Source organism: Aythya ferina (assembly GCF_964211825.1).
Source record: "Aythya ferina genome assembly, chromosome: 6".
Taxonomy (NCBI): Eukaryota; Metazoa; Chordata; class Aves; order Anseriformes; family Anatidae; genus Aythya; species Aythya ferina.
Window position 1 is genome coordinate 4,266,962 of NC_140303.1, and position 25,747 is coordinate 4,292,708.

Genomic DNA, 25,747 nt, shown 5'->3' on the forward strand with positions numbered 1-25,747 from the left:
GTATGATCTGTTAAGAATGAATACATAAGGCAGTTGTTGGACATAATCACTACACTTGTCTGCCAATTCAAAATATTCTGATCTTGCCAATCTGTGTGTTATTTGATCCTTTCTGGAAGTTATCATGTTTACTAGGATCAATTGAGATTGCATGAATGCTCTTTGTTAGAAACGTAGCCTAGGGCCAGGTTAGATTGGCTGCATTTGCCAGGCTAGCTGGATGAAGAATACTTGTATGATTTCTTCTGCTGACTTTGCTAAGAGGGCAATAGCATCTAGCAAAGAGGTGGTACTAGGAAGGAAAGAGGCAAGAACTGGAAGAGGCAGATCCCGCTTGACGAACCTGATCTCCTTCTATGACAAAGTGACGCGCTGGGTGGACGAGGGAAAGGCTGTGGATGTGGTCTACCTTGACTTCAGCAAGGCTTTTGACACCGTCTCCCACAGCATTCTCCTCAAGAAACTGGCTGCTCTTGGCTTGGACTGGTGCATGCTTCGTTGGGTTAGAAACTGGCTGGATAGCCGGGCCCAAAGAGTCGTGGTAAATGGAGCCAAGTCCAGCTGGAGGCCAGTCACTAGTGGCATTCCCCAGGGCTCGGTGCTGGGGCCGGTCCTCTTTAATATCTTCATCGATGATCTGGACGAGGGCATCGAGTGCACCCTCAGTAAGTTTGCAGATGACACCAAGTTAGGTGCGTGTGTCGATCTACTTGAGGGTAGGAAAGCTCTGCAGGAGGATCTGGATAGGCTGCACCGATGGGCTGAGGTCAACTGCATGAAGTTCAACAAGGCCAAGTGCCAGGTCCTGCACCTGGGGCGCAATAACCCCAAGCAGAGCTACAGGCTGGGAGAGGAATGGTTGGAGAGCTGCCAGGCAGAGAAGGACCTGGGAGTGATGGTGGATAGTCAGCTGAATATGAGCCAGCAGTGTGCTCAGGTGGCCAAGAAGGCCAACGGCATCCTGGCTTGTATCAGGAACAGTGTGACCAGCAGGGCTAGGGAGGTGATCGTCCCCCTGTACTCAGCTCTGGTGAGGCCGCACCTCAAGTACTGTGTTCAGTTTTGGGCCCCTCGCTACAAGAAGGACATTGAGGTGCTTGAGCGGGTGCAGAGAAGGGCGACGAAGCTGGTGAGGGGCCTGGAGAACAAGTCCTACGAGGAGCGGCTGAGGGAGCTGGGCTTGTTCAGCCTGGAGAAGAGGAGGCTCAGGGGCGACCTTATCGCTCTCTATAGGTACCTCAAGGGAGGCCGTAGCGAGGTGGGGGTTGGTCTGTTCTCCCACGTGCCTGGTGACAGGACGAGGGGGAATGGGCTTAAGTTGAGCCAGGGGAGTTTTAGGTTAGATGTTAGGAAGAACTTCTTCACTGAAAGGGTTGTGAGGCACTGGAACAGGCTGCCCAGGGAAGTGGTGGAGTCACCATCCCTGGAAGTCTTCAAAAGACGTTTAGATGTAGAGCTTAGGGAAATGGTTTAGTGGGGACTGTTAGCGTTAGGTCAGAGGTTGGACTCGATGATCTTGAGGTCTCTTCCAACCTAGAAATTCTGTGATTCTGTGATTCTACATACAATCTAAGCTCCTGAATATGGACATTTCTATTAGGATGGTGCATTTTTATTTTTAACTGGGCTTACTAAACAGTTCAACAAACTTGAAAAGATCTCTGAGTTCTGCTGGTTTGAGGCCCAGGGCAGGGCATAAGTTTATTGTTTGAAGGAAAAACTGAAAAATTACATTTTTAACTCTCACACTTTTGCAGAACCTTCATAGATCCTTTATATTATTAGGAGAAATGCTGAAGCAGTCACTCAAAATGATTTTGGTCTGAAGTTTTTTCAGATTGCAGATGTGTTTTTGGTGTAAGAATTCATAATGTAATATATAAAGGAACCATTTCTTTTATTTCCTGGCAATTCTCCTCTATCACTTAGAGTTACTTTTCAGTCTGTGTGCCTTTTGTATCCTTCCCCCCTGCCTTTTTCTCTCTCTTCTCTCTGATCTTCTTCGTGTTCTCTCTCTCCCTGCCTGTCTTTCTCCCTTTTGCCCTTGCGTCTCTCTCCTCCACCCTCTTGTCTCTCTCTCTCTTTTCCCCTTCTCTGCCTTCCTCTCCCTCACCTTCTCTTTTGTTACTCACGTGCACTCTTTCTCTCCCCAACCCCATCCCTCATGGTCTTTCTCTCCTTTTCCCTCTTCTGATTTAGAAGAAAAATCAGAAATTTATTCCATCAAGCTATTGTGAAATCAGAAGTATTCGCTCTGGGTTAAGAACCTAGTAAAAATAAAAAAGGGCAAGAATTTCAGAATTGTATTTATTATATTTCTAAACATTGTATCTGATGAATGATCTATCTTAAGAAAATCTTCTAATTTAGATATTCAGTTCTAATCAAATTTGAATTATTTTTTGAATGTGATGTATCGTATCTGGCAGAAAACAGAATCAGCTTTTGCTTGTACAGGAAAGCGTAAATGCCAGAATAATAGCCTAACAATCTAAGTTTATTTGCACTAAGCAACTTGGCCTTATTTTCCAGAAGATGGCACTCTGTTTCCACAAATGCAATGTTTCCTTAGAGCTTAAAAGAAAACTCTTCTCCAGTCAATATGAATGGTCTTTCTTAAAGCATAATGGTAACTTGAGACTGTTCATGATTTTTTTACATTTATATGCCATTGTATTATAAAATTGCTGTGAAAGGAACGCTCCTTTTATTTGCTTAGCTTTTCATCACCAATTTGAATAATCATATATTATTCATTCATTTTAAATACCTAATTTAAGTAAAACATATTCATAAGGACTAAATTATTTAGTGACTTATTTTTCATTTGTCATAAAGTAAAATAAAACAAAAACATCAAACCTACCCTAGAATATGGAAGCATTTCTATTTTTTTGAGGAAGAAAGGAAAAAAAATTCCAAGAAAAAAATTTCAAGGCTGCAACCTGTGATATCTTAAAAATTATCTCCTGTTTAGAAACTGGAGATAGCGATGGTCTTTTAGGCTATCCAAACTGTTTTCATACACTTAATTTATACTGTTTTCCTCGTACAGGTTTTTCCTCAAATTCGTACAACAACTGATACTGATGAGATTGAATGAGAGTTACAACATTATTTTTTTTTTCCCTCTGTGTCTTAGCAGAACCATAAACTGGAAATCTATGGGGTTTTTTAATATATTTTTTTTATTTTTATTTCCTCCCTACTTATCTTTTTCTCATAGGAAATGATAACCAAGCAGGAAGAATCCATTTATAACACTGGTAAAATGGCTTTGATTAGCTCAATCAGTTGTGCTTTTACGATTTGCTGATTATAAACATTCTAAGAAAGGGAACAAAACCTCTTTCTGTTGGCAACATATAGTTATGTGCTGCTTATGAATTACAAAGTGTTTTATAAAACAAATGACTAATTGTATTTGTGTGCTGACAGCTTAATTATCTATGTATAGATGAAAAGAGTAAGTACTTATTTAGTTTGTTCTGGTTTAGTATGTTGCAAGAGGCAAGTAACAGAAGGTAAATGTGTTTTATGTACAAAAGAACACTGATTGTGTTACAAAGGTACACCTCCATGAAGATTAATTAGATAAACATAAAATTATGTTTGTTTGTTTATTTACTAATTTAGAAGTATATGTGTATTATGAGCAAGGAGTTGAACCAAAGCTGAATGCAAATTGCAAATCATTTAAAAACATTTTTGAACTGAAACCAAACTTGGAATTTATTTCTGAATTCTCCAAACTGAAGCTGAACAGCAGTCAGGTTACTAGGCCAAATCTGCATTGTCACCCTAAGAGGGATTTATTTGTCATGGATACCTTTTGAGCTTTGCACAACATTATAGCTTGTCTCTCCTCATCTGTCCGTTGCAACATGAATCACCAAGTTTCTGCCCAGTGATAGTGTGTTGTTCTGCAAACCCTATCAGGGACTTTTTTCAGTGAGGCATTCTGTATTTGTAATGGGCTCTGACAAAACTTCCTCGTGGAAATAGTCTTGCTACATCTTTGATTTTATGCATTGCTGCTGTGTTCTGTGTTGCTACTGTAGGAATTCTTACAAGTCCTCAAAAATAGATTAGTTTGAAATTCTCACTACTCATCTCTCTGGTGTTTCTCATTGTTTGGTTATATATATATATAGCAGTGTTTTTGTTTTGTTTTTTTCTTAGCAGGGGATTGGGATTAATCACTCCTCTGTACTTCGTAGAACAACATGTATTGTACCATGAGCAAGTTAGAATCAATTCATAGTTAGCAAGTCAGTGAATCACAGAATTGTCTAGGTGATCTTGCAGGTCTCTTCCAACCTAGTCTGACCTCTGACCTAACACTAACCAGTCCTCCACTAAACCATATCACTAAGCTCTACATCTAAACGTCTTTTAAAGACCTCCAGGGATGGTGACTCCACCACTTCCCTGGGCAGCCCATCCCAATCCCTAACAACCTTCTCAGTAAAGAAGTTCTTTCTAATATCCAATCTAAAACTCCCCTGGTGCAACTTTAGCCCATTCCCTCTCATCCTGTCACCAGGCACGTGGGAGAACAGACCAACCCCCACCTCGCAACAGCCTCCTTTAAGGTATCTGTAGAGAGCAATAAGATTGCCCCTGAGCCTCCTCTTCTCCAGGCTGAACAAGCCCAGCTCCCTCAGCCGCTCCTCGTAGGACTTGTTCTCCAGGCCCCTCACCAGCTTCATTGCCCTTCTCTGGACTCTCTCGAGCACCTCCATCTCCTTCTTCTAGTGAGGGGCCCAAAACTGAACACAGTACTCGAGGTGCGGCCTCACCAGAGCAGAGTACAGGGGGACAATCACTTCCCTAGACCTGCTGGCCACAAGCTTCTTATACAAGCCAGGATGCTGTTGTCCTTCTTGGCCACCTGAGCACACTGCTGGCTCATATTCAGCCGCCTATCAACCAATACTCCCAGGTCCTTCTCTGCCAGTCAGCTTTCCAACCACTTCTCTCCCAGCCTGTAGCTCTGCTTGGGGTTATTGCGCCCCAGGTGCAGGACCTGGCACTTGGCCTTGTTGAACTTCATGCAGTTGACCTCAGCCCATCGGTGCAGCCTATCCAGATCCTCCTGCAGAGCCTTCCTACCCTCGAGCAGATCGACACACGCACCTAACTTGGTGTCATCTGCGAACTTACTGAGGGTGCACTCAATTCCCTCATCGATAAAGATAGTAAAGAGGACTGGCCCCGGTACTGAACCCTGGGGAACGCCACTAGTGACCGGCCTCCAGCTGGATTTGACTCCATTCACCACAACTCTTTGGGCCCAGCTATCCAGCCGGTTTCTAACCCAACAAAGCATACGCCAGTCCAAGCCATGAGCAGCCAGTTTCTTGAGGAGAATGCCGTGGGGAACGGTGTTAAAAGCCTTACTGAAGTCAAGGTAGACCACATCCACAGCATTTCCCTCATCCACCACACGTGTCACTTTGTCATAGAAGGAGATCAGGTTCATCAAGCCTTTCATAAACCCATGCTGACTGGGCCTGATCGCCTGCTTGCCCTGCGAGTGCCACGTGATGACACTCAAGATAATCTGCTCCATGAGCTTCCCTGGCATTGAGGTCAAACTGACGGGCCTCTATTTCCCCAGGTCTACCCTCCGGCCCTTCTCGTAGGTGGGCGTCACGTTTGCTAGCTGTCAGTCGACTGGGACCTCCCTTGATAGCCAGGAGCGCTGATAAATGATGGAAAGTGGCTTGGCCAGCTCCTCTGCCAGTTCTTTCAGTATCCTTGGGTGGATCCTATCCGGCCATTGACTTGCGTACATCCAAGTGCTGTAGCAGGTCGCCAACCATTTCCTTGTGGATAGTGAGGGCCACATTCTACTCCCCATCCCCTTCCCGTCACCAGCTCAGGGTACTAGGTATCCAGAGAACAACTGCTCTTGCCGCTAAAGACTGAGGCTCATCTCTTGTAACTAAGTTTCCCCCTGCATCCAGTAAAGGATGGAGATTCTCCTTAGTCCTCCATTTTGTGTTGATGTATTTATAAAAACATTTTTTATTATCTTTAATGGCAGTAGCCAGTTTGAGCTCCAGATGAGTTTTGGCCTTTCTAATTTTGTCCCTGTACAGCCTTGCAACATCCTTATAATCCTTCTGAGTGGCCTGCCCTCTTTTCCAAAGGTTATAAATCCCCTTTTTTTTCCTAAGCTCAAGCCACAACTCTCTGTTGAGCCAGGCCAGTCTTCTTTCATGCCGGCTCGTCTTTGGGCACGTGGGGACAGACCGCTCCTGAGCCATTAGGATTTCCTTCTTGAAGAGTGCCCAGCCTTCCTGGACTCCTCTGCCCTTCAGAACCACCTCCCAAGGGACTCTACCAACCAGTGTCCTGAACAGCTCAAAGTCAGCCCTACGGCAGTCCAAGAATGCAGTTTTACTGATTCCCCCTCCTGACTTTTCCAAGAATAGAGAACTCCACCATTTTGTGGTCACTCTGCTCAAGACAGCTCCCGACCACCACATCTCCCACCAGTCCTTCTCTGTTTGTGAACAGAAGGTCTAGCGGGGCACCTCCCTGGGTAGGCTCACTAACCAGCTGTGCCAGGAAGCTATCTTCCACGCTCTCCAGAAACCTCCTAGACTGCTTTCTCTGGGCTGTGTTGTGCTTCCAGGATATGTCTAGGAAGTTGAAATCCCCCATGAGAACAAGCGCTGACAATTTCACAACTTGTGCCAGCTGTCTGTAGAATTCCTCATCTGTCTCCTCATCCTGGTTCGGTGGTCTATAACAGACCCCCACCAGGATGCTAGCCTTGTTGGCCTTCCCACTGATCCTAACCCACAGGGACTCAACTTTACTCAACCTCAAGTTCCACGACATCAAAACACTCTCTGATATAGAAAGCCACACCACCATCCCTTCCGTGCTGCCTGTCCCTTCTGAAGAGCCTATAGCCAGACATTGCAGCACTCTAGTTCTGAGAGTGGTTCCACCATGTTTCCGTGATGGCAACCAAGTCATAGCCTGCCTCCTGCACAATGGCTTCCAGCTCCTCTTGTTTGTTGCCCATGCTGCGTGCTTTAGTATAGATGCACTTCAATTGGGTCATTGCCTTCTCCTCTGGCCTTGCCATTGTTCCCCCTGGCACACCTCCAACAAGCCCCATCCCCCTTCTTACCTAAAGCCCTCTCAATGAGCCCTGCCAGCTCCTGGGCTAGGATCCGTTTTCCCCATAGAGATAGGTGGGACCTGTCTGCAGCCATCAGAGCGGGTGCCAAGTAAAGCGCCCCATGGTCAAAAAACCCAAAATTTCTGTGTTGGCACCAGCCTCTGAGCCACGTGTTTATCAGGTGGGCTTTCCGTGTCCTCTCTGTACCTCTCCCTGCCACTGTAGGGGTGGACGAAAACACCATCTGTACTCCCACTCCATCCACTAACCGCCCCAGTCCCCTAAAGTCCCGTTTGATAGCCTTCAGGCTTCTCTCTTCAATATTATCACTGCCAGCCTGGACTATCAAAAGAGGATAGTAATCAGACGGGCAAACCAGGTTGGGAAGCTTTCTGGCAAAGTCCCTGACCCTATCTATCTTGGTGGAGGCAGTCTTGAGGCGTGGAGTCGACTTCATCGCCCTAGGCATCCTCCTGGGTACACTTTGTACCTCAACCTCACCCATGGGTCTCTCAAGCTCCAGGGCCTCAAATCTGTTATGTAAGGGCACCTGGGAAGGTGGGGCCAGTGGGGGGGGGGGCATTGCTTGCAAGGTCGAGCAGGGACCTGTCTCCATTCCTCCTCAACTCCCAGGTCCCCTCCCTCTGCTTGACTGCAACAGGGCAGGGAGTCCACCCCCATTTGGGGTGTCTCACTCTGGTAGCTCTCCTTCAGGCCTTAAATATGATGCTATATTATAATTATAGTATTATTAATTATATAATAATATATATATTATACTATACTGATATACCAGTATGGGCCTGAACTAGAACCAAACTAGAATAAATTCAGTCATACATGAACCCAAGCCCACACTAGAACTAAGTATAAGCATTTTCTTGGTTAGACTTCCCCGGTCATAAATTTGCATAATTTTCTACTTTGCAATGTCTCTCTCATTTTGCTACCAAAATCCCATACTTGGTAAGAAAGATTAAAAAATATACTGCTGATTAGGCTATAAATCGGTCATAAAGTGTATTATCTACTAGAACTTGATGTTCAGACAAGTGCATGTCTTTCAGGCTTCTTAGCCTGGCAATCTTTACATCTTTTGAAAAAAAAAAAAAAAAAACCTCTTTTTGCTTTTGTATTAATTTAGATAACTTTCAACTCAATCAGTAGCTTTTCTAAGCATTTACGATCTTTTCAATTGAGAGGTTAATTTGAAAAGCACTAACAAAGATCTGTATTTTGTCATCTACACGTGTATAAATACATGAAACTCAGTGTTTATCCAGTGGTATATCTTTGTGTTATTCAGGTGCTATAGTAAAAAAAAAAAAAAAAAAAAAAAAAAAAAAAAAAAAAAAGTTATAGTATAATTTGTTACACTTAACGTAACTACTTTCCCAGTCAAGCCAGACAGTGAAGGTTAGTAAATTGTGACCCTGTCAATAGTTTGAGTAAAGCAGAGTTTAAAATAAAAAATATTTCTGCTCAAGATGTTTCCTGAAGTGCTATGTGGTGAATTACTTGAGAAGGCATTAACATTTTATCTGGAATAATTTCTTTTCCAGGACAAACATGTGCTGACAGTAGTAACAATAGACAACATGTTGGGAAAACTGAGAAAGTGCAATGAACTTCTGGAAGTCATTCTCAAGGGACTTAATGAATACCTAGAGAAGAAGCGGTTGTTTTTTCCCAGATTCTTTTTCTTATCCAATGATGAACTCCTTGAGATTCTTTCAGAGACCAAAGATCCTACCCGGTACTGTAATATTCAATAGATGCATTTGTGACTCATGATGTGTGTATACAGAGGCTTATATTCATTTTTTAATTTTCTTTTTTTTCCTGACAGCCATGGTATTAAGCTTGTACTTGGTTAGATGTTATGATAGACTTTTTTTTTTTTTAAGTTATATCTTATTTCGTAAGATTGGCAAGGAAAAAAATGTCAGAAGCTGTCTAATACTACTCCTTTTGTTTTCTAGAGTACAACCTCACCTGAAAAAGTGTTTTGAAGGAATTGCAAGAGTAGAGTTTACTGATGTACTAGATATTACACACATTAAAAGTAGTGAAGGAGAGACTGTGGAACTCACGCAGACAATCTCAACATCTGAAGCCAGAGGTCAAGTTGAAAAATGGCTGGTTGAACTGGAGGCAACTATGCTGAATTCTATCCACAAGGTAAGAAGTCCTAACTTTATTTTTGTTCTCCAAAGCATAGCAAAAGCAGTCAGATGATTGGAGTGTAGCTGGCTGAAGACAGAAAGACACAAGGAAATGTTCTGAAATTGTGCCAGGGGAGGTTTAGATTGGATATCAAAAAGAATTTCTTCATGTAAAGGGTGGTTAGGCATTGGAATGGGCTACCCAGGGCAGTGGAGGAGTTGCCATCCCTAGGGGTATTTAAGAAACATGTGGCTGTAGCACTTAAAGGCATGGTTTAGAGGTAGACTTGGCAGTTAGAGGGAGGGTTGAACTTGATGATCTTAAGGGTCTTTTCCAACCTATATGATTCTATGATATTTTTTCGTTGTGACAGGAGAATGAGTGGTAAAGTCTGTGGAAACACATGCTTGAAGTTAAGCAAATAAGTCTGTTGAATTTAAGCGTAGTATTTTCTGAGGGTAGAAAATCACCATGATTACATATCAACTATTACTCAACTACGTTGAGTTTGTATTGTTCTAGTCCTCATGGTGTCTCATCATCATATCATATATTTAGCTCTGTCATTTTTTGCAGTCTTTTTCAATGTCAGGAGAGGTAATTAAACACATGCGCTTTCCCTAACACCGTTTTACAGTACAACAGATTAATTATAGCAATGACATATCAGTACATATTTGATGCATATCAGACATGGGCAAACTGAGCTATAGAAATTAGAAATGGTAAAGCACCATGTATTCACCCTTGACAACAGAACTTTAATAATAATCTGAAACATATAACATTTACTTAGTTTTAGTGTCAATACAGATACGTTTTTCTCTCATGTGTTATTCATCCTATTACGTGTATAGATTGTTAAAAGAAAAAAGGCTTGGAAGACCAAGACAAATGACAGATTTTCATCAAGGTAGTTTTACACTGACTCTCTGAGGAGACGTGTAAATTTATTGATGCTATTGCTGATAATAAAACTTTATTCTTACTGGGGTTTTGTTAATGGCAGGAAAGAAACCACACACACACACACACAAACAAAACAAAACAAAACAAAAACACATTTTTCAAATTTTGGTTTCATTGGGATTATTCCTGAGCAGCTCTAGAATGAGATTAATCATTCTGTTATCAGAAAATATACTTGAAGTTAGATATAAAATTAAATAATATGAACTGTAAAGTTAAAAGCTTTGAGTTTTTGGTAGATTTAATAGATTTAAAAAAAAAAAAAAAAAAAAACTTCCTGTTTGGTGTTAGTTCTAATTAAATTGTATTAGTACTTGTTTTCTAGTTTCATTGTAGATGGAGCTAGAAAATTTTAAGTTGCCAATGGCATAATTCATATTAGAATATGTTGTGAAATTAGTTCTCAGAAACTTTGTGTGATCATTTAATTCATATTATGACATTTTTTTTTTTTTTTTTTTTTTTTTTAAGCTTTGTTAAGAGATTTGCTTGCAGGATTTCAGTTTTACAGAGTCAAATTTGAGGCTGATTTATTTGATTTTCAGTACTGCAACCTAACCTAAATTAGTTCTGAAGCTGAACATTACCTGTTTTTATATGTGGTTATAGTGTGCTTTTTTCCTATGTAGGTCATTGGGGATGCAGTTGAAGCTTATCCAAAAACTTCACGTATTCATTGGGTACGAGAGTGGCCTGGACAAACAGTTCTTTGTGTATCCCAAACTTTCTGGACAATGCAGGTAGAGATGTCTATTAGAAATGGCCAAAAGGTAAGAATGTTTTAAATTTAAATTTTGTCAAATTAATATAATAAATTAGACCTTTAGTCATAACCTCTTTGGATGAAGAGGTTAATCTTTTGAATGGCTACTTTAAAGATATGCCCAAACAGTGATTCTTGAAGATTTTGAAATTAATATTTCCTTTTGGATGTAGCCATTCTGAGACATGAGATGTTCTATCCTTGAGCTGTCATTCTGAGTCTAGACAAAGCCTCGTGCTGTCTGTATTAAGCTTTTTCGGTACCAGGACATTCAGGGAAACTTGTCATATCTATAGCTTTTACTCAAATCCTGAGATAGCGAGAATTCTACCGCTCTGACTCCAGCCCCAAAATCTTTTTTTCTGCAAGGTAAAAGGGCGTGTCTTTAGTGAAGGAGTGGAAAGGTATTTGCATCTCCTGACAATATGTCAGAAATCTGTGACAGCGAGCACTCTGTCTTACAACCTTCAATTCTTTCTCTTTATCATTCCTCTATTTTATACTAAAGCATAAGAAATGTGACAGACTATCAGTGACCATGTGAGAGGACAGAAATACTGCACTCTGCATGAATCTGCAGCTTTATCCTGGGTAAAAAAATAAAAATAAAAAAAAATAGCATCCTACCTCATTCTTGTTAACATCAAAGGTAATATACTCTGTGCACATGGCAACAAACATCTTTTTTTCTAGCAGAAGTTCTTCAGTGTTTTCTGGGACAAGATGCCAATATCATTTAAAGTCACTCATTAAGATTAAATATTTATTCACATACCTATGCACATGCATGCTCCTTTCAAACTTTTTTTAGTTAAACGTTTTGAACGGATAACTGCTGCAGATACATCAAAGACTCAAGTTTCTTATTAAAACAAATAGAGTACTAAGATGGATAAAAACAGTAGTGTTTAGTAAATGCTGAGAGCATCTCAAACTCCATTTCCACATAGTCTAAGCTTCTGCCTCCTTAAGTTAGATCACTGAGTGTTAGTTATCTGGATTAAAGTATATGTAGACAGTTTCTTACAGATAATACTCCCTTCTATTAGTCCTGCTGCTCTTGTAGTGGAGTAGCTAGATTCCTCTGGCATGCGTTTTCATAAAGGCATTGTGTGACCTGTCCTATCTCACCACAGCATTTAATTTTTGGCTCCTGCAGAAGAGCAGTAACAAAATAGTGTTGGGACCTTTTCTGTAAAAATTCAGAACATTCAAGCTCACTGTGGACCTCCAGTGGATACAGGAGTCTGCCCTTTAGTGCATAAGACTAAAGGATTTAGTGCATAAGACTAAAGGAAGTTAGAAATAAGGATTTCTAACTGTCAAACTCCAGTGTGTTTTTCAATGTCTTTTTATGAGTTCAGTAAGGCACTTCACAGCTTCTAAGTACTATCTTGGTACAATTGATTTCCTTAATTGGGCCTTTCCTGTTTAATAAATTATCTTGTTAACTTGTTGGAATTATAGATAGGTTATTTTTTTCTGACTGTTGTAGAACATAGAGGTGGGTTTTTTCTTCATTTTCTTAATATGATATTTGTTTTTATATTAAAAAAAAACATACATATACAAAACTTATAAAATTTTATAATTTATATAATTCATATAATTTTATAATTTATAAACATATTATATAAATATAATTTATAAATATTTTAAATATAAATTTATAGAATTTATTTAAAACTATAATTTTAAATGATTTTTTTAATATTTTTTTTTCAGTTTCATTTTCTTAATGTGAAATTTATAAAAAGCAAAGGACTTATTCGTGCGTTCTAGGAAGAAAAAAATGTATATTGTTGTGTTTTCAAATATGTATCGTTGATGTATTACATATGGTACTGTAAAAGTAGGAAACAAAGCCAAAAAAAACAGTTCAACTATACTAGTGAATGAAAGGCATTGTACTATTATAATAGCATGAAGGAACATTTTAATATGGAGAAATAAGAGTAATATAAGAAAAAATAGTTGTGCTTCAGATTAGACATGCAATCTCTTAACTTTAATTTATGTGTTTTTTTTTTTTCCCAGGCACTAGAGGATTTTCTGGAACAGAATAATAGACAGATTGAGGACATTGTCACCTTGGTGCGAGGAAAGCTGTCTAAGCAGAATCGAGTGACATTAGAAGCACTTGTTGTGCTTGATGTTCATGCTAGGGATGTTCTTGCATCTCTAGTAAGCAAGAAAGTCAAAGATGAGAGTGACTTTGAATGGTTAAGTCAGCTTAGATACTACTGGGAGGTAAGTGATACCTCTCAATCCTATTAGAAGGTAATTTCTGTTCACAGCTTTTCAATTTCTGCTTGCGTGCTGACACAGAGAATAGTTACACTAATATGAGAATTTCTGCTGATAAGAGAGTACCTCTAACTGATAATTCTATGGATTGCTAACTAAAATGGCCAATAGCCAAACACAAACAGTTTTTAATTAAAATTAGTTTTTCATCACTGCTGGGTCTCAGTGCATTTGCTGAGTTTGCAGGGGAGATCACAGGCAAAAGTTGTTCACTCAAAGACCGTATTTTATTTTTTTTTTTTGATTCTGCAGAATAAAAAATGTTATATAGATGACAGTTAAACATTTAATCTGACTTATTGTCAATATTATTATATTTGTGTGTTACCCTTCTTGGAAAAATAATGATGTTTATACTGGATACTGATAGGATACAATATATTTGTATTCATCAGGACAAGATTTTCCATAATACAGAAGACAGTGCACATGGCATTAAAATACATGTATATGTATTGCCATATCTGAGTCATCAGATTGAACATTACTACAGCTATTGGCCATGATTGCTTCTGTTCACTTTTTAGAAAGCTGATTATCTTTCCAAGTAGCTAAACAAGACAGTTTTACTCTGCAATATGGTTGGTACGATACTTTTTTAAGATAAAAATTAGTGGAAAAAATGGTCTCTTTCATGTTGATACTTTAGTATCTATTAAAAGGTAATATTTTTGTTTAATTGGGTCACACTGAAGTTGTCTCAAAGCAATGAGTAGTCGGCCAGTTGTTTTTTTTAATAACACTGTACCTATGCATGAGCTTGAGGAATAATGTTGAATTGTCGTGTTTTATTTAATTTTAGTTTATTTTGTAATTGTTTATTTCACCTCTATAATCAATGTCTTGTTTCATAGGAAGGACATCTACAAACAAGGATGATCAATGCTGGACTGAGGTATGGATATGAGTATCTAGGCAATACACCTAGGCTGGTTATTACTCCACTTACAGACAGATGCTACAGGTAAAACTACATGTTATTAAATGTTCTCTATTAGTAAGAATATATTTAGTTGATCTATTTTAATTAATCCTAGAATAGATAGAACTAGAATAGAACTCCAGGATTATGTTTTTGATATTCTAATAGGCATAAATAGAATAGTATATGTTTCTTTTCATTGATTAGAATTGGTCCTGTATGAATATTTTAATTTAAATTTGTGATAAAATAAATCTTTTGTAATACTATAACTGGTGATAAATTACAAGAGGATCAAATTTAGTAAGTGAAAGATTTAGTAAATTTAGTAAGGTTCTACTTAGTAAGTTTAGTAAGTCCTATTTTGAACTTCAAGTAAACTTGGTATGTCATTATATATTTGTAGAATACAGCTGCCAAGAGCAGGCAAATTGTACCATCGGAGGAAAATGCAGACATGAAACTAATTTTTAAGAGTTTCTGGTAAAATTTGGAGCAGCTAGAAAAATAGCATAAAAATTGGTACATTTTTTTTTTCTATTATTTTATTTTCAGAACGTTATTTGGTGCACTACACCTGCATCTTGGAGGTGCCCCTGAAGGTCCTGCTGGAACTGGAAAAACAGAAACTACGAAAGATTTAGCAAAGGCTGTTGCTAAGCAGTGTGTGGTTTTCAATTGTTCTGATGGACTGGATTACCTTGCATTAGGAAAATTTTTTAAGGTTTGGATAAGTTTTGAGGGTTGTATGCTCAGTTATATTAAATCCCTTTGTTTGCTTTGGCACTTGAAGTGCTCTTAAGACCTAAATGTATTTTTTTCCAACTTCCAGGCCCCCGTTTAATGTTAGCATTGTGCAGATAGCTCTTACTTTACATAAGAATACACCTGAAGTGATTTCCTTTAATATAGGCAACATAGATGCCATTTAAATGAATATTTTTTTAGTAAATGATTGCAAATTTAGGGGACCTGGGATTTAATTTAATCTTTAAACTTGTGAGAGCCATTATATTATATAAAGCATATATTATATAAAGCATATCCATTTTGATATCTTGAATGACCATCTGTGCCATTCCAAACTATCCTATTTTAGACTGGAATGATGCAAAAACAGAGAAAATATGCTTTCCTAACTGTCATTCTTCTCTTCTCTGTCAGAGGTGGCACTGGAGCCATATAATGTGGCTTCAAAATTCAACATGACAGCAAATCACCCAAATAAGTGAAATTAAAAGTTTTTATTTAAAATGATGAAAGCAAAATTCTTCATCTTAAATGGGAATTTTAGAATAACCATTAACAAATTACAAGATGCCGTCTGTCTAAAGACTATCTGTGCTATAGAAACAGTATATTTGGGGAGCATATTTCAAAAAAGATGTATAAAAAAAAAAAGATGTTTAACTTAAGCAGAGCTGTAGGAAAAGAGAATTGCTCTTTAGTTACACTTTAAAACATGTCGTGCTGTAATGTGTTGTAAAAGGATTGTCATTTTTGTTTGTACTGTAAATTAAATGGTTGGTTTTAGCCCTGCAGAATTCCTTATGTTGCCTGTTGTCACTTTAAACACTGTCAAGCATAGACAGAAAAGAACAGAAAAAGACAGAAAGAGTAGTTTTTTGTAGTCTTGTTTAGAGGTGAAGTCTTCCCCCTTGTTCAGCTGCAAAATATTGACTCTAGAGGTATAATGTGGCAATTGTATGTATTTGACAGGCACTTTGAACTAGTGCCTAGAATTAGCATTTTGGTTTTACTTTATACAAGACTTTTTTTTTTTTTTTTTTGGGGGGGGGGTGGGGAGGGAGGGAGAACAAACTAACTTTTTAAATATCATTCTTTTTGGAGCAATTGCTATTGGGAGTGAGTCTGAGAACTTAATGTATATGAGTTCTTTCTTTGCAAGTTAAAACTTCTCATTACAGAATCACTTTGATCAGTGTTTGTATGCCCAAAATAGGCGGTCACCAATAAATTAATCTTATGTCTGTCTGTTCTAGGGCTTGTTGTCTTGTGGAGCATGGGCTTGTTTTGATGAATTCAACAGGATTGATTTGGAAGTACTCTCAGTTGTTGCTCAGCAGATTTTTACTATCCAAAGAGGTAAACTGTTATGATAACCATAACTTTACTTTACATATAAAAAGGAATAAAGGTGCAACAAAAAGTTTCCAACAATTACATTATTTTTTATTTCTCCATAGGCATTAATTCAGGAACTGATTTATTAGTATTTGAAGGAACAGAATTGAAACTGAACCCTACGTGTGCAGTCTTCATTACCATGAATCCTGGCTATGCTGGGCGTTCAGAGCTTCCTGACAATCTTAAGGTACTTCTAGCACTTTTCATTTCATTACTTTTAATAGTTAATACAGAAAGTGAAATTCTTTTTTTTTTTTGTTAAATACAGAAATTATAAAGAATTTTTAAAATCAGTTACCTTCAGTTCATCTAAGAAGTTTTTTACTATACTAAAGTAAAAAATCATATTCCCTCAGAAGAAGAAATTATAAAGAAAAAATAAACTGAAAAATAGAAATACAATGAATTTAAAAATGTCAGGAAAGGGTCAGATTATTCTACATCTGTCAATCTGTCAGGATAAAATAAATAAATAAAGCCTTGTGTTTCTTGACCAAGCACCTGAAAGATCAAAAATGAACAGTTTATAATGTACAAACAGTAAATAACATCATAATATTGAATAAAAAATGATTAAAAAAAAAATATTTTTTATTTCTGACAAGTGATTTAGTTTGATTTGACAGGACTTGTGATATTTATAATGTAAGAGATTTCTGTCCTATTTAAACTGTTTGTTGAGTGATTGCTAAAATAGTGCTATGTCTTTTTTTTTTACCCCTTAAATATAGTTGTTATATGTCTACAGAAAGAAACAGAAATCTAAGCAAATATATTGATCAATTAATAAAGATAATGTACAACCTTTGTAAACATCTCTTAGAACTGTCTGGGAACTTTACTCATTAACACATACTGTGAATACAAGATTCAAAATCATTACTTGTGTAGATGAAAAAGAAGAAATTACAAAAACTTGTTGGTAGAATGTGAAAAGCAGTGGAAACTTTGAAAATATTCTGATGCTTGTTTGCTTAAGCTACTGTAAAGTTGAATCACAGGCTGCAGTAAACAGTGCTAGTACGTGAAGTCTGACAGCAGCAACTCATTTATGGCAGTTGTATTTCATTTCCCTATTCCTTCTAAAGCTTGTGGCATTTTATGTGTTTTTTTTTTTTTTTGTTTTGTTTTTTGTTTTTTGTTAATCTTGAATGAAGAAAGCGTGAAGACAAACATGAATTGTCACAATGGAAACTAAAGTATTTCTAGGTGGTTATGGAAAAACATTGAATATATTATAGTGTAGTTATAATCATAGAATCATAGAATATCCTGAGTTGGAAGGGACCAATAAGGATCATCGAGTCCAACTCCTGGCACCACACAGGTCTACCCAAAAATTCAGACCATATGACCAAGCACAGTCCAAACGCTTTTTAAACTCCGACAGGCTTGGTACTTTTACTACATCCCTGGGGGGGCCATTCCAGTGTGCAACAACCCTCTCAGTGAAGAGCCTCTTCCTGATACCCAGCCTGAACCTCCCATCACAGCTTGACACCATTCCCTTGGGTCCTATCACTGGTAACTAAAGAGAATAGATCAGCACCTGCCCCTCCAGTCCCCCTCGTGAGGAAACTGTAGACCATGATGAGGTCTCCCCTCAGCCTCCTCTTTTCCAGGAGGAACAGGCCAACTGACCTCAGCCGCTCCTCATACATCTTCCCCTCCAGGCCCTTCATCATCTTAGTAGCAGCCCTATTAGCCGTATTTTATTAGGCTTTGTAAAGGGAATTTGATTGGAGAGTTTGGAAAAGTTCAAAGGCTATAGCCTAAAGAAACTCCAGGCATAATGATAGTTAACTTAAATTGGCTACCACCGAATTAATGAAATAATGAGAAGATTTAGTGTTTTATGTAATTGTAGAAAAAGTTATATATAAAAATATGTAATTTTTTCTTATGTGATTTTTCATTTATATATTTAATAGGCTCTCTTTAGAACGGTAGCTATGATGGTTCCTGATTATGCCATGATTGCAGAGATAGTTCTTTATTCTTGTGGTTTTGTTACTGCTCGACCTCTATCAGTAAAAATTGTAGCTACATACCGTCTGTGTTCAGAGCAGTTGTCTTCTCAGCACCATTATGATTATGGAATGAGAGCTGTGAAGTCAGTACTCACTGCTGCTGGTAACCTGAAGGTAAATGATTTCTCAAATTTTCTTTGTAACCCAGTGACTTTGTCAGTAGTGTGGCTCCTTCATAACAGAAGGTATGCATTTCTATGTAAAGGAAAATAGATACTGAGCATTTCATCTCGTGATATGTATGAAAACAAAAAGGGTATGTTTCCACAAGCTGAGGAAAGTCAAGAAGAGAGGAAGTTATTGGACCATTCACACAACCACTTGTCTCAGAATGGCAGGCCTATGGTGCTGATTATCTTTCAAAAATTCTAGATAAATTCAAATTCAGAGAGTTGTATTTGGCTTGTTGGCCACTGCTTTCCTCTGCTTTTCTTAACAAGCTCAGATTTGTTTGCCATAGCATGTGAGCTCCTTCCAATTACTCTCTGCCAAATGTGACTTCAATCTCTCTAGTCTTTAAGAAAAACTGTTTAGAATGCAGTGTGTTGTCTTGACATGCATTATTAATGAATGAAAAGACTTTGCTAATAAATTTTCTTTTCATTTATTCAATTATTTTTATTTAGGTAGACTAATATAAATTATATTTCTTTTTGTTTTTAACTATAATCCTCCTATTGCTAACCTGGCTCCCCAAAACAAATAAATGAAACAAAACAAAAAAGTAAACAAGCTGTGTATCATGGCAAAAACATGTGCATAAGGTTCTTGGAAACATATCTCTATGCAAGGTTTTAGTTTTTCCTCTTGGAAGGCTGAAGTTTTACCTCAAAGCAGGGAAAATTGTCCTATTTACGAAGAAAAAGGAATATACCTTATAAAGCAAGAAATCAATTTTTTAGAAAAAAAAAATCTAATATTAAATTTATAACAATACCCATAACTGGGCATAAACTAAAGTGAAATTGTCCTGACTATAGAAAGCCCCTGTAAATACCTTGATATCAAAGCAGAAACATACATCCAGAACATGTGCGACTGTCAGTGGACCTGAACCTGACAACATAATTACATATATGCACAACAAAAACAGTTCTGTAAAACTTACAAATTTAACATCTGTTTTCTAAACACATAAAAATAACTAACGCTATTTTATATCTTTTTTAGCTGAAATATCCATCAGAGGATGAAGAAATTTTGCTACTTAGATCCATTACAGATGTCAACCTGCCTAAATTCTTGTCTCATGATTTACCACTTTTTGAGGTAGAAAACGTAAAGATTAGCTGCAAATATTTTCAGTCTATAGTACTTATTTTGTGTAATTTTATAATTAAATAAAATTGGATCATTGCGATAATAAAACATCCACAAGGGCCCAAAAGCAATATAGAAGCTCTTTGCTATAGGAATTTTATGAAAAAAATTAGAAATCTGAAGTACAGAAATGGTAACTGGCTTGCCAAAAGTTATACAGAAAAAGTAGTGAATTAGAAACTGAACATGTGTCTCTGGACACTGTTAGTCTAATCTAGTTTTTCCTAGATGTGGCACTTTTTCCTGAAATCGAGTCATGAGCATATTTTCACAGATTTGTAAATCATGAAGATAAGCTTAGAGAATTTGTCTGTGAAAACTGAAGCATCTTCACTAGTTGTTTCTTTGAATTTCAGTCTTTGAAAATAAGAATAGCAATGTTAATAATATAGTATACATATATTTATCAGTAATACTATACATTTTTCACTTTCATATGTTTTTTCAATATGTTTTTATAACATTAATCCTGCTTTGTTGTGAAGGAGACCATTTTATCCAGGAGTAAAACTTACAGCAATACTAACTGGTTTCTTTTAATATGGTATTCCTTCATTTCACCATAGTTATGTCATCCACATTGTAAGAAGGAAAGCATTAATAGATTTATTTATTTATTTATTTATTTTTACTGTCATTATCTCAGTTAGAGATAATGCATAGAAAGACCATAAACTAGCACAAGTGCATAAATCTTTAATTCTTAACAGGCTGTGAAAAGGAGATAAATGACTGAGTAATAGAAGTTTTATACCAAATGTGTTTCAGACAAAAAACAGCTGGTCACCTTGATTACCACTTCATGGTTATTTCTGTTTGGAAAATATAATTATTTTAATTGGAAAAGCCCTGTTTTTGTCACTGTTGATTGGAAAATGTGCCTTTGGTAGCACGGAATGCTAGGCATGTGCTTTAATATATTTTAATAATAGATATACTTTAAGGTCAGGATGTTTTATGGTGATTAACATTTTAACACTGGAAGATAACAGTGCTAAATGAAAATCAAAGCACGTGTTGGAAGGAAACTAAAATACCCAATGACATGAAAAATGCCAAAATAATGTGATTCTAAGTTCACCAGTAATTATTGTTGTCATTTCTAAATAATATGTTTTATTTCAAAAGTTCTTTAAGTAATCTTTACTTTAAGAGTTGATACTTCAGGTCTATCTTAATAAAATGATATCACAGAGATTCTTTTACATAATTTGTTCTATCTTCAACTTTTTTTTTTAATCTTTATTGTTTTGTTGTAAACAAAAATGCAGAAACTTCAGTTTTTAATTTCTGTTAATTAGTTTTCAGTTATTGAGAGAAAAAGGTAAAAGCTTGTTTGACTTTCTAAGTAAAACAAGTATAAACTAGTTTGATAAAAGTTAATATTGATCAGGAAAGAGCATGCTTAGGTAATTCTCTTCTGTGTACACAGGTAAACATGAAAACTGTACATGAAATAAATATCGGTAATAAATTATGAAATCAGAGTTTTAGCTCAGACAAGGGTGATACGAAATTCATGATTATTTCAATCAAAATAGATATTTGTCTGCCTAGTGTTAAAGGACGAAGAATTGATTGCATAAGTTTCAAACCAAATGACTGTGAAAATAAGTGTACTTTCCAATTAATTGTTTGGATAGGGTATTACCTCTGATTTGTTTCCTGGTGTGAAGCTACCAAAACCAGACTACAATGACCTATTGGAAGCCATCAAAACAAACTGTGCTGCTATGAATTTGCAAATGACCGATATATTTGCTATGAAGATCTTGCAGATATATGAGATGATGATTGTGCGTCATGGCTTTATGATAGTTGGAGAACCTTTTGGTGGAAAAACTTGTGCATACAGAGTTCTGGCAGGAGCACTGGGGGACATATGTGAGAAGGTATCTTAACATATTTTATAAATATTTCTGGTGAAAACTATTTTCAAACAAATTTTAAATATTTCAGTATTGATACTTAATATGGAATTTACTCTAGGAAACTCTAGAGCAATATAAGCAAAAACTGAAAACAGATTGAGAAGCTATTCTTTCAAATTTATATTAGACAAGATGAACCAATTTTAGAGATACATATTTCACACGATTCTACGTACAGAATTTTCTGAACTCTTCCATCACATTGGACAAGGAATGAATTAGCTGCTTTAAATTTTAGGATAAACTTTTCCTTGTGACAGCTTTGCACCAGCTTTCCAACTTATTCATGAGAGATATTAAACTCTATTTTAAAAGAGATTATTCTGTTTAGAACTACACCAAACTAATTGATCAATTTACACAAAGTTTTGAAGTTTTTCTGATGAAAATATAATAAAACCATGTAAATGCGGAAACTAAATAATCCCAATTTATACCAGAATGCTTATCCTGAGATTGAAACAGAGAGAAGAGGTAACAAGTGTCTGATCCTCCTTTTGATAAAATGAATCCCTTTTCTTCCTTCCCTTTGCTACAGGCATTCTGATTGTTTAAACTGGTCATACAGTCAGGGTGTGTTTGAGCCTTAGGCTACATAGTTACCTATTTTCTTGATTTTTTTTCCTACTCTCATGTTTATGAAAAACTTCATAGTCACTACTAGCACTATCATTATAAGGAAAAGAAATTTTCTAGAAAGTACATCGGTGGAGTCTAGCAGAACTATTTGTTTTTCATCAAATGATTTAGTTATTTTATTTGCTTGCATTGCATTTCAATAATCTCAGTTTTTCATTGCATTTTGCATATCCTAGAAAATGCCACGTTATACTATCAGAAAATAGCACAAAGTGAATTTAGTGAAAATCCTTCGTTTTCTGCCATGCCCAGCAGTCTTGCCATCAGTGAAGGATATTCACAAACATGTAAAAAACAGGCCTCTGTATCCATTATATCTTGTATTTACAAATACTGTGTATTGGGCTTGGTATTTGGCCATGCAGCCAGCACCAGGGTCATAGATAGTAAGAGTGAATCAAGAAAACTCTGAAGTGCAAGCCTTGCAAAAGTGATGACAATCTTTAAAAGTGTAGCTTTATTTGGAAGAAAGATTTCTACTTCAGTTTATTATTCTCATTACGTTTCAAATGACCAATTGCTTTTGTAAAGAATAACAGAAGTGGGATCAAGTGTCACAGTTAATTCCAGCACCACTTTGTGAGAAATTGAAATTCCTGGTTTCTCACAGAAAGTTAGGAATCTGAACATCTCTGACATGTTGCTTGTTGCTTGACCAGATTGCTCTGGTATTTCCTTGTGTTGTATTCTCATGGAAGCTTGTAAAGGTTTGTATCAAATGATACATCTAAAAGTGGTCCAAGCCCAAAGGAGAGAGCAGTCTAGATATTGAAAGTTCATTAGGTAGAGATCTTAAGCTTTCCTGCAGATTGTTAAAACTACTGAAGAAGACAACAAAAGATGTGTCTAAGCAGATGAATAAAAGAGGAGCACTGAAATAGCCAGTCACTGGCTGCTGAACATTCATACTCTTTCCTGTTATGTCTTCCTTCTTTGCAGGATATAAATCTACAGCCCAGCAACAAATACACTGCTTTTGAGACTCGTTGTAACCAGTATACATACCCATTTTTCCCTCTTCTTGGAAGTAAGTTTTTACTTTCAAGAGGTCTAGGCGAAAATAATTTCCAATAATCAAATCATGGAAATGTAATAACCTAGTTAACTTTCTGAACATTAGAGGGGAGATTAAGTCAATGGAATTTTGTTGATCTGGTGAATGTATTCTATTATTCAGAAATAATTTAATTACGACTTTTTTTTTTTTCTTTAATTGCATTGGTCAAATCTATTTTTTTTATTAGGATTTTCTGAGAACTCCAGATACCTTCAGACTTAAATAGTAACAGCCACAAAGCAAAAGTCATCTTCAGGACACTGAATTTCTTCATGCTTGCTGGCTGGAAACATGTAGCCAAACACCTTAGCAAAATCCTTTAATTTCCTTAATTTCCTTAGGCAGGTGCATTGTGTTTTTTTTTGTGCAGATATCAGCAAGACTAGGCTGGCTAGACTTTCAGATTGGTATAACCATCAAAAAGAGTTCTATTCTTATGATCATTTATTTGCTTGTTTGCCTGCTATAGCTATAAATAGATTAAATTGTGAAGCTTTTGCTTTAGTTATGTAGGAAAAATTCTTTTCCTGTCTGTCAGTCCAATATAACAATAGTTAACTTTCTGCATTTTCTTTTAATTCAGTGAATTGTTATCCAGTAAATTGGTGTTCAAATGAGTGTTTGTAATTCATTCCTGTAGAACAGTGGTTTCACTCAAGTGATCTTTGATGCGTGCAATATTAAATATCATATTTAGTCACAAGGAGAGAAGAACAGAATCAATTGAAGTTAATTAAAAATAAAATTACATATCCTTGTATGTTTTAAGTAAAAAACAAAGCAAGAAAACAAGACCAAACAAACAAAAAATCCTCTTAGGGATATCCCTATTATCCTAGGGATAGGACCTGCAAAGGTCCTATTCACTAACACTTGAAAAAATAAATAAATCCCTTTTTAAAAATAAATCAATTTTTTATAAATAAATCCATTTAATTTTTTTATCAAGCTGCTGTTCAGTACTAAAACTATACTTCCAACTACATATGATGAAGTTGGGATAATTGTCTTTAAACATTTGTAAACCGTCTTTCAAATGTAATATTTATGATGCCTTTCCCTCTCTAACCTGCTGGAAGTTTTATGAAGATTTAATATCTGTAAAATTCAAAATATAATGTATGGCATAATAAATGGCGTGTTCTGTATTAACAGATTTTATTAATTTTGTGGTTGTTTTTGTGTCCTTAGGGGCTGATGGAAGAAAACAAAGTTCAGATCACTGTTTTAAATCCCAAATCCGTAACAATGGGTCAGCTATATGGACAATTTGATCCAGTTTCACATGAATGGTCAGATGGCATCCTAGCAGTGAGCTTCAGAGCATTTGCTTCTTCCACAGTAAGTACTAACAGCATTAGAGCTTTATGGGAAATGACCTTTCAATGCATACATTTACTCTTAGCAGTGTTTGCAGAACTGCACAACTGCTTTGTGTTTTGCTGTAAGAAACATATGACTATTCACTTATATTTTAAAATACCAAACATGAAATTTAGGTTTCTATCAACATAACTCTTAAGTTAGTCCTATTGACTTTCATGGTGAGCATGGAGTTGTATGCACTGATAAATTGTATTTGTTTTGTCATAAGTCAAAGTATTTGAATATGTTGCAGTTTAACTGAAGCAAAGTACTGCTTTGCAAGTGTAACTGTAAGAATCTAGTAAAAATATTAACCTTCTGTAGTTAACTACAGTATATGATTCAAAGAAATAAAATTAAATTGTGAATGTAGATTGTAATTTCAGAATCTTCTTGTCAATACAAATCTGTACTCAGAATATTTTATTTTTTGTGTGTGTGGAAAACAATTTTAGTTCTGAAATAGTTCTTTTACATAATCGAATAAAATACAAATATCTGATTTCCTTTTCCCTTTACCCTTTCTTTCCATTCTCTCTTTTCAAACCAGACCCCAGATAGGAAATGGCTGATTTTTGATGGACCAGTGGATGCCGTATGGATTGAGAATATGAATACTGTGCTTGATGATAATAAAAAGTTGTGCCTTATGAGTGGAGAGATCATCCAAATGTCACAGCAGATGAGCCTTATTTTTGAACCAATGGATTTAGAAGTTGCTTCTCCTGCTACTGTAAGTTACCTCTCTTTGAATTACTGATTACAATTACCTTTCATTATCAAGGTATAGAGTGAAGATTTTCTTTTCTAATTTTTCAAAAGTATGCTTAACTGAGAAGAATAATTTTAAGTTTGTATTTATTAGATACATGTTTCAAATAAAGGACATAGTGGGTTGGTTTTCTTCTTTTTCATAAGATTTTCATAATCTCACAATATGTTCTGAGAAATTTTGTGTTCCTCTGAATAGCCTGTAACTGTTTGGA

General features: G+C 36.5%; 1 protein-coding gene across 3 annotated transcripts in view; it reads left to right on the forward strand.

Moving 5' to 3' along the window:
- DNAH7 (dynein axonemal heavy chain 7) overlaps window positions 1-25,747 on the forward strand; it is a 112,295-nt gene that overhangs the window by 27,014 nt on the left and 59,534 nt on the right. For all 3 annotated transcript variants that reach the window (XM_084523564.1, XM_084523563.1, XM_084523565.1), the window contains 13 exons: window positions 8,707-8,900; window positions 9,127-9,325; window positions 10,909-11,049; window positions 13,080-13,292; window positions 14,204-14,313; window positions 14,827-14,995; window positions 16,275-16,377; window positions 16,479-16,606; window positions 18,351-18,563; window positions 19,620-19,718; window positions 21,413-21,661; window positions 24,588-24,737; window positions 25,312-25,494. In XM_084523564.1, the coding sequence (XP_084379690.1) occupies window positions 8,707-8,900; window positions 9,127-9,325; window positions 10,909-11,049; window positions 13,080-13,292; window positions 14,204-14,313; window positions 14,827-14,995; window positions 16,275-16,377; window positions 16,479-16,606; window positions 18,351-18,563; window positions 19,620-19,718; window positions 21,413-21,661; window positions 24,588-24,737; window positions 25,312-25,494 (2,151 nt within the window). The remainder of the gene's footprint in view (window positions 1-8,706; window positions 8,901-9,126; window positions 9,326-10,908; window positions 11,050-13,079; window positions 13,293-14,203; window positions 14,314-14,826; window positions 14,996-16,274; window positions 16,378-16,478; window positions 16,607-18,350; window positions 18,564-19,619; window positions 19,719-21,412; window positions 21,662-24,587; window positions 24,738-25,311; window positions 25,495-25,747) is intronic.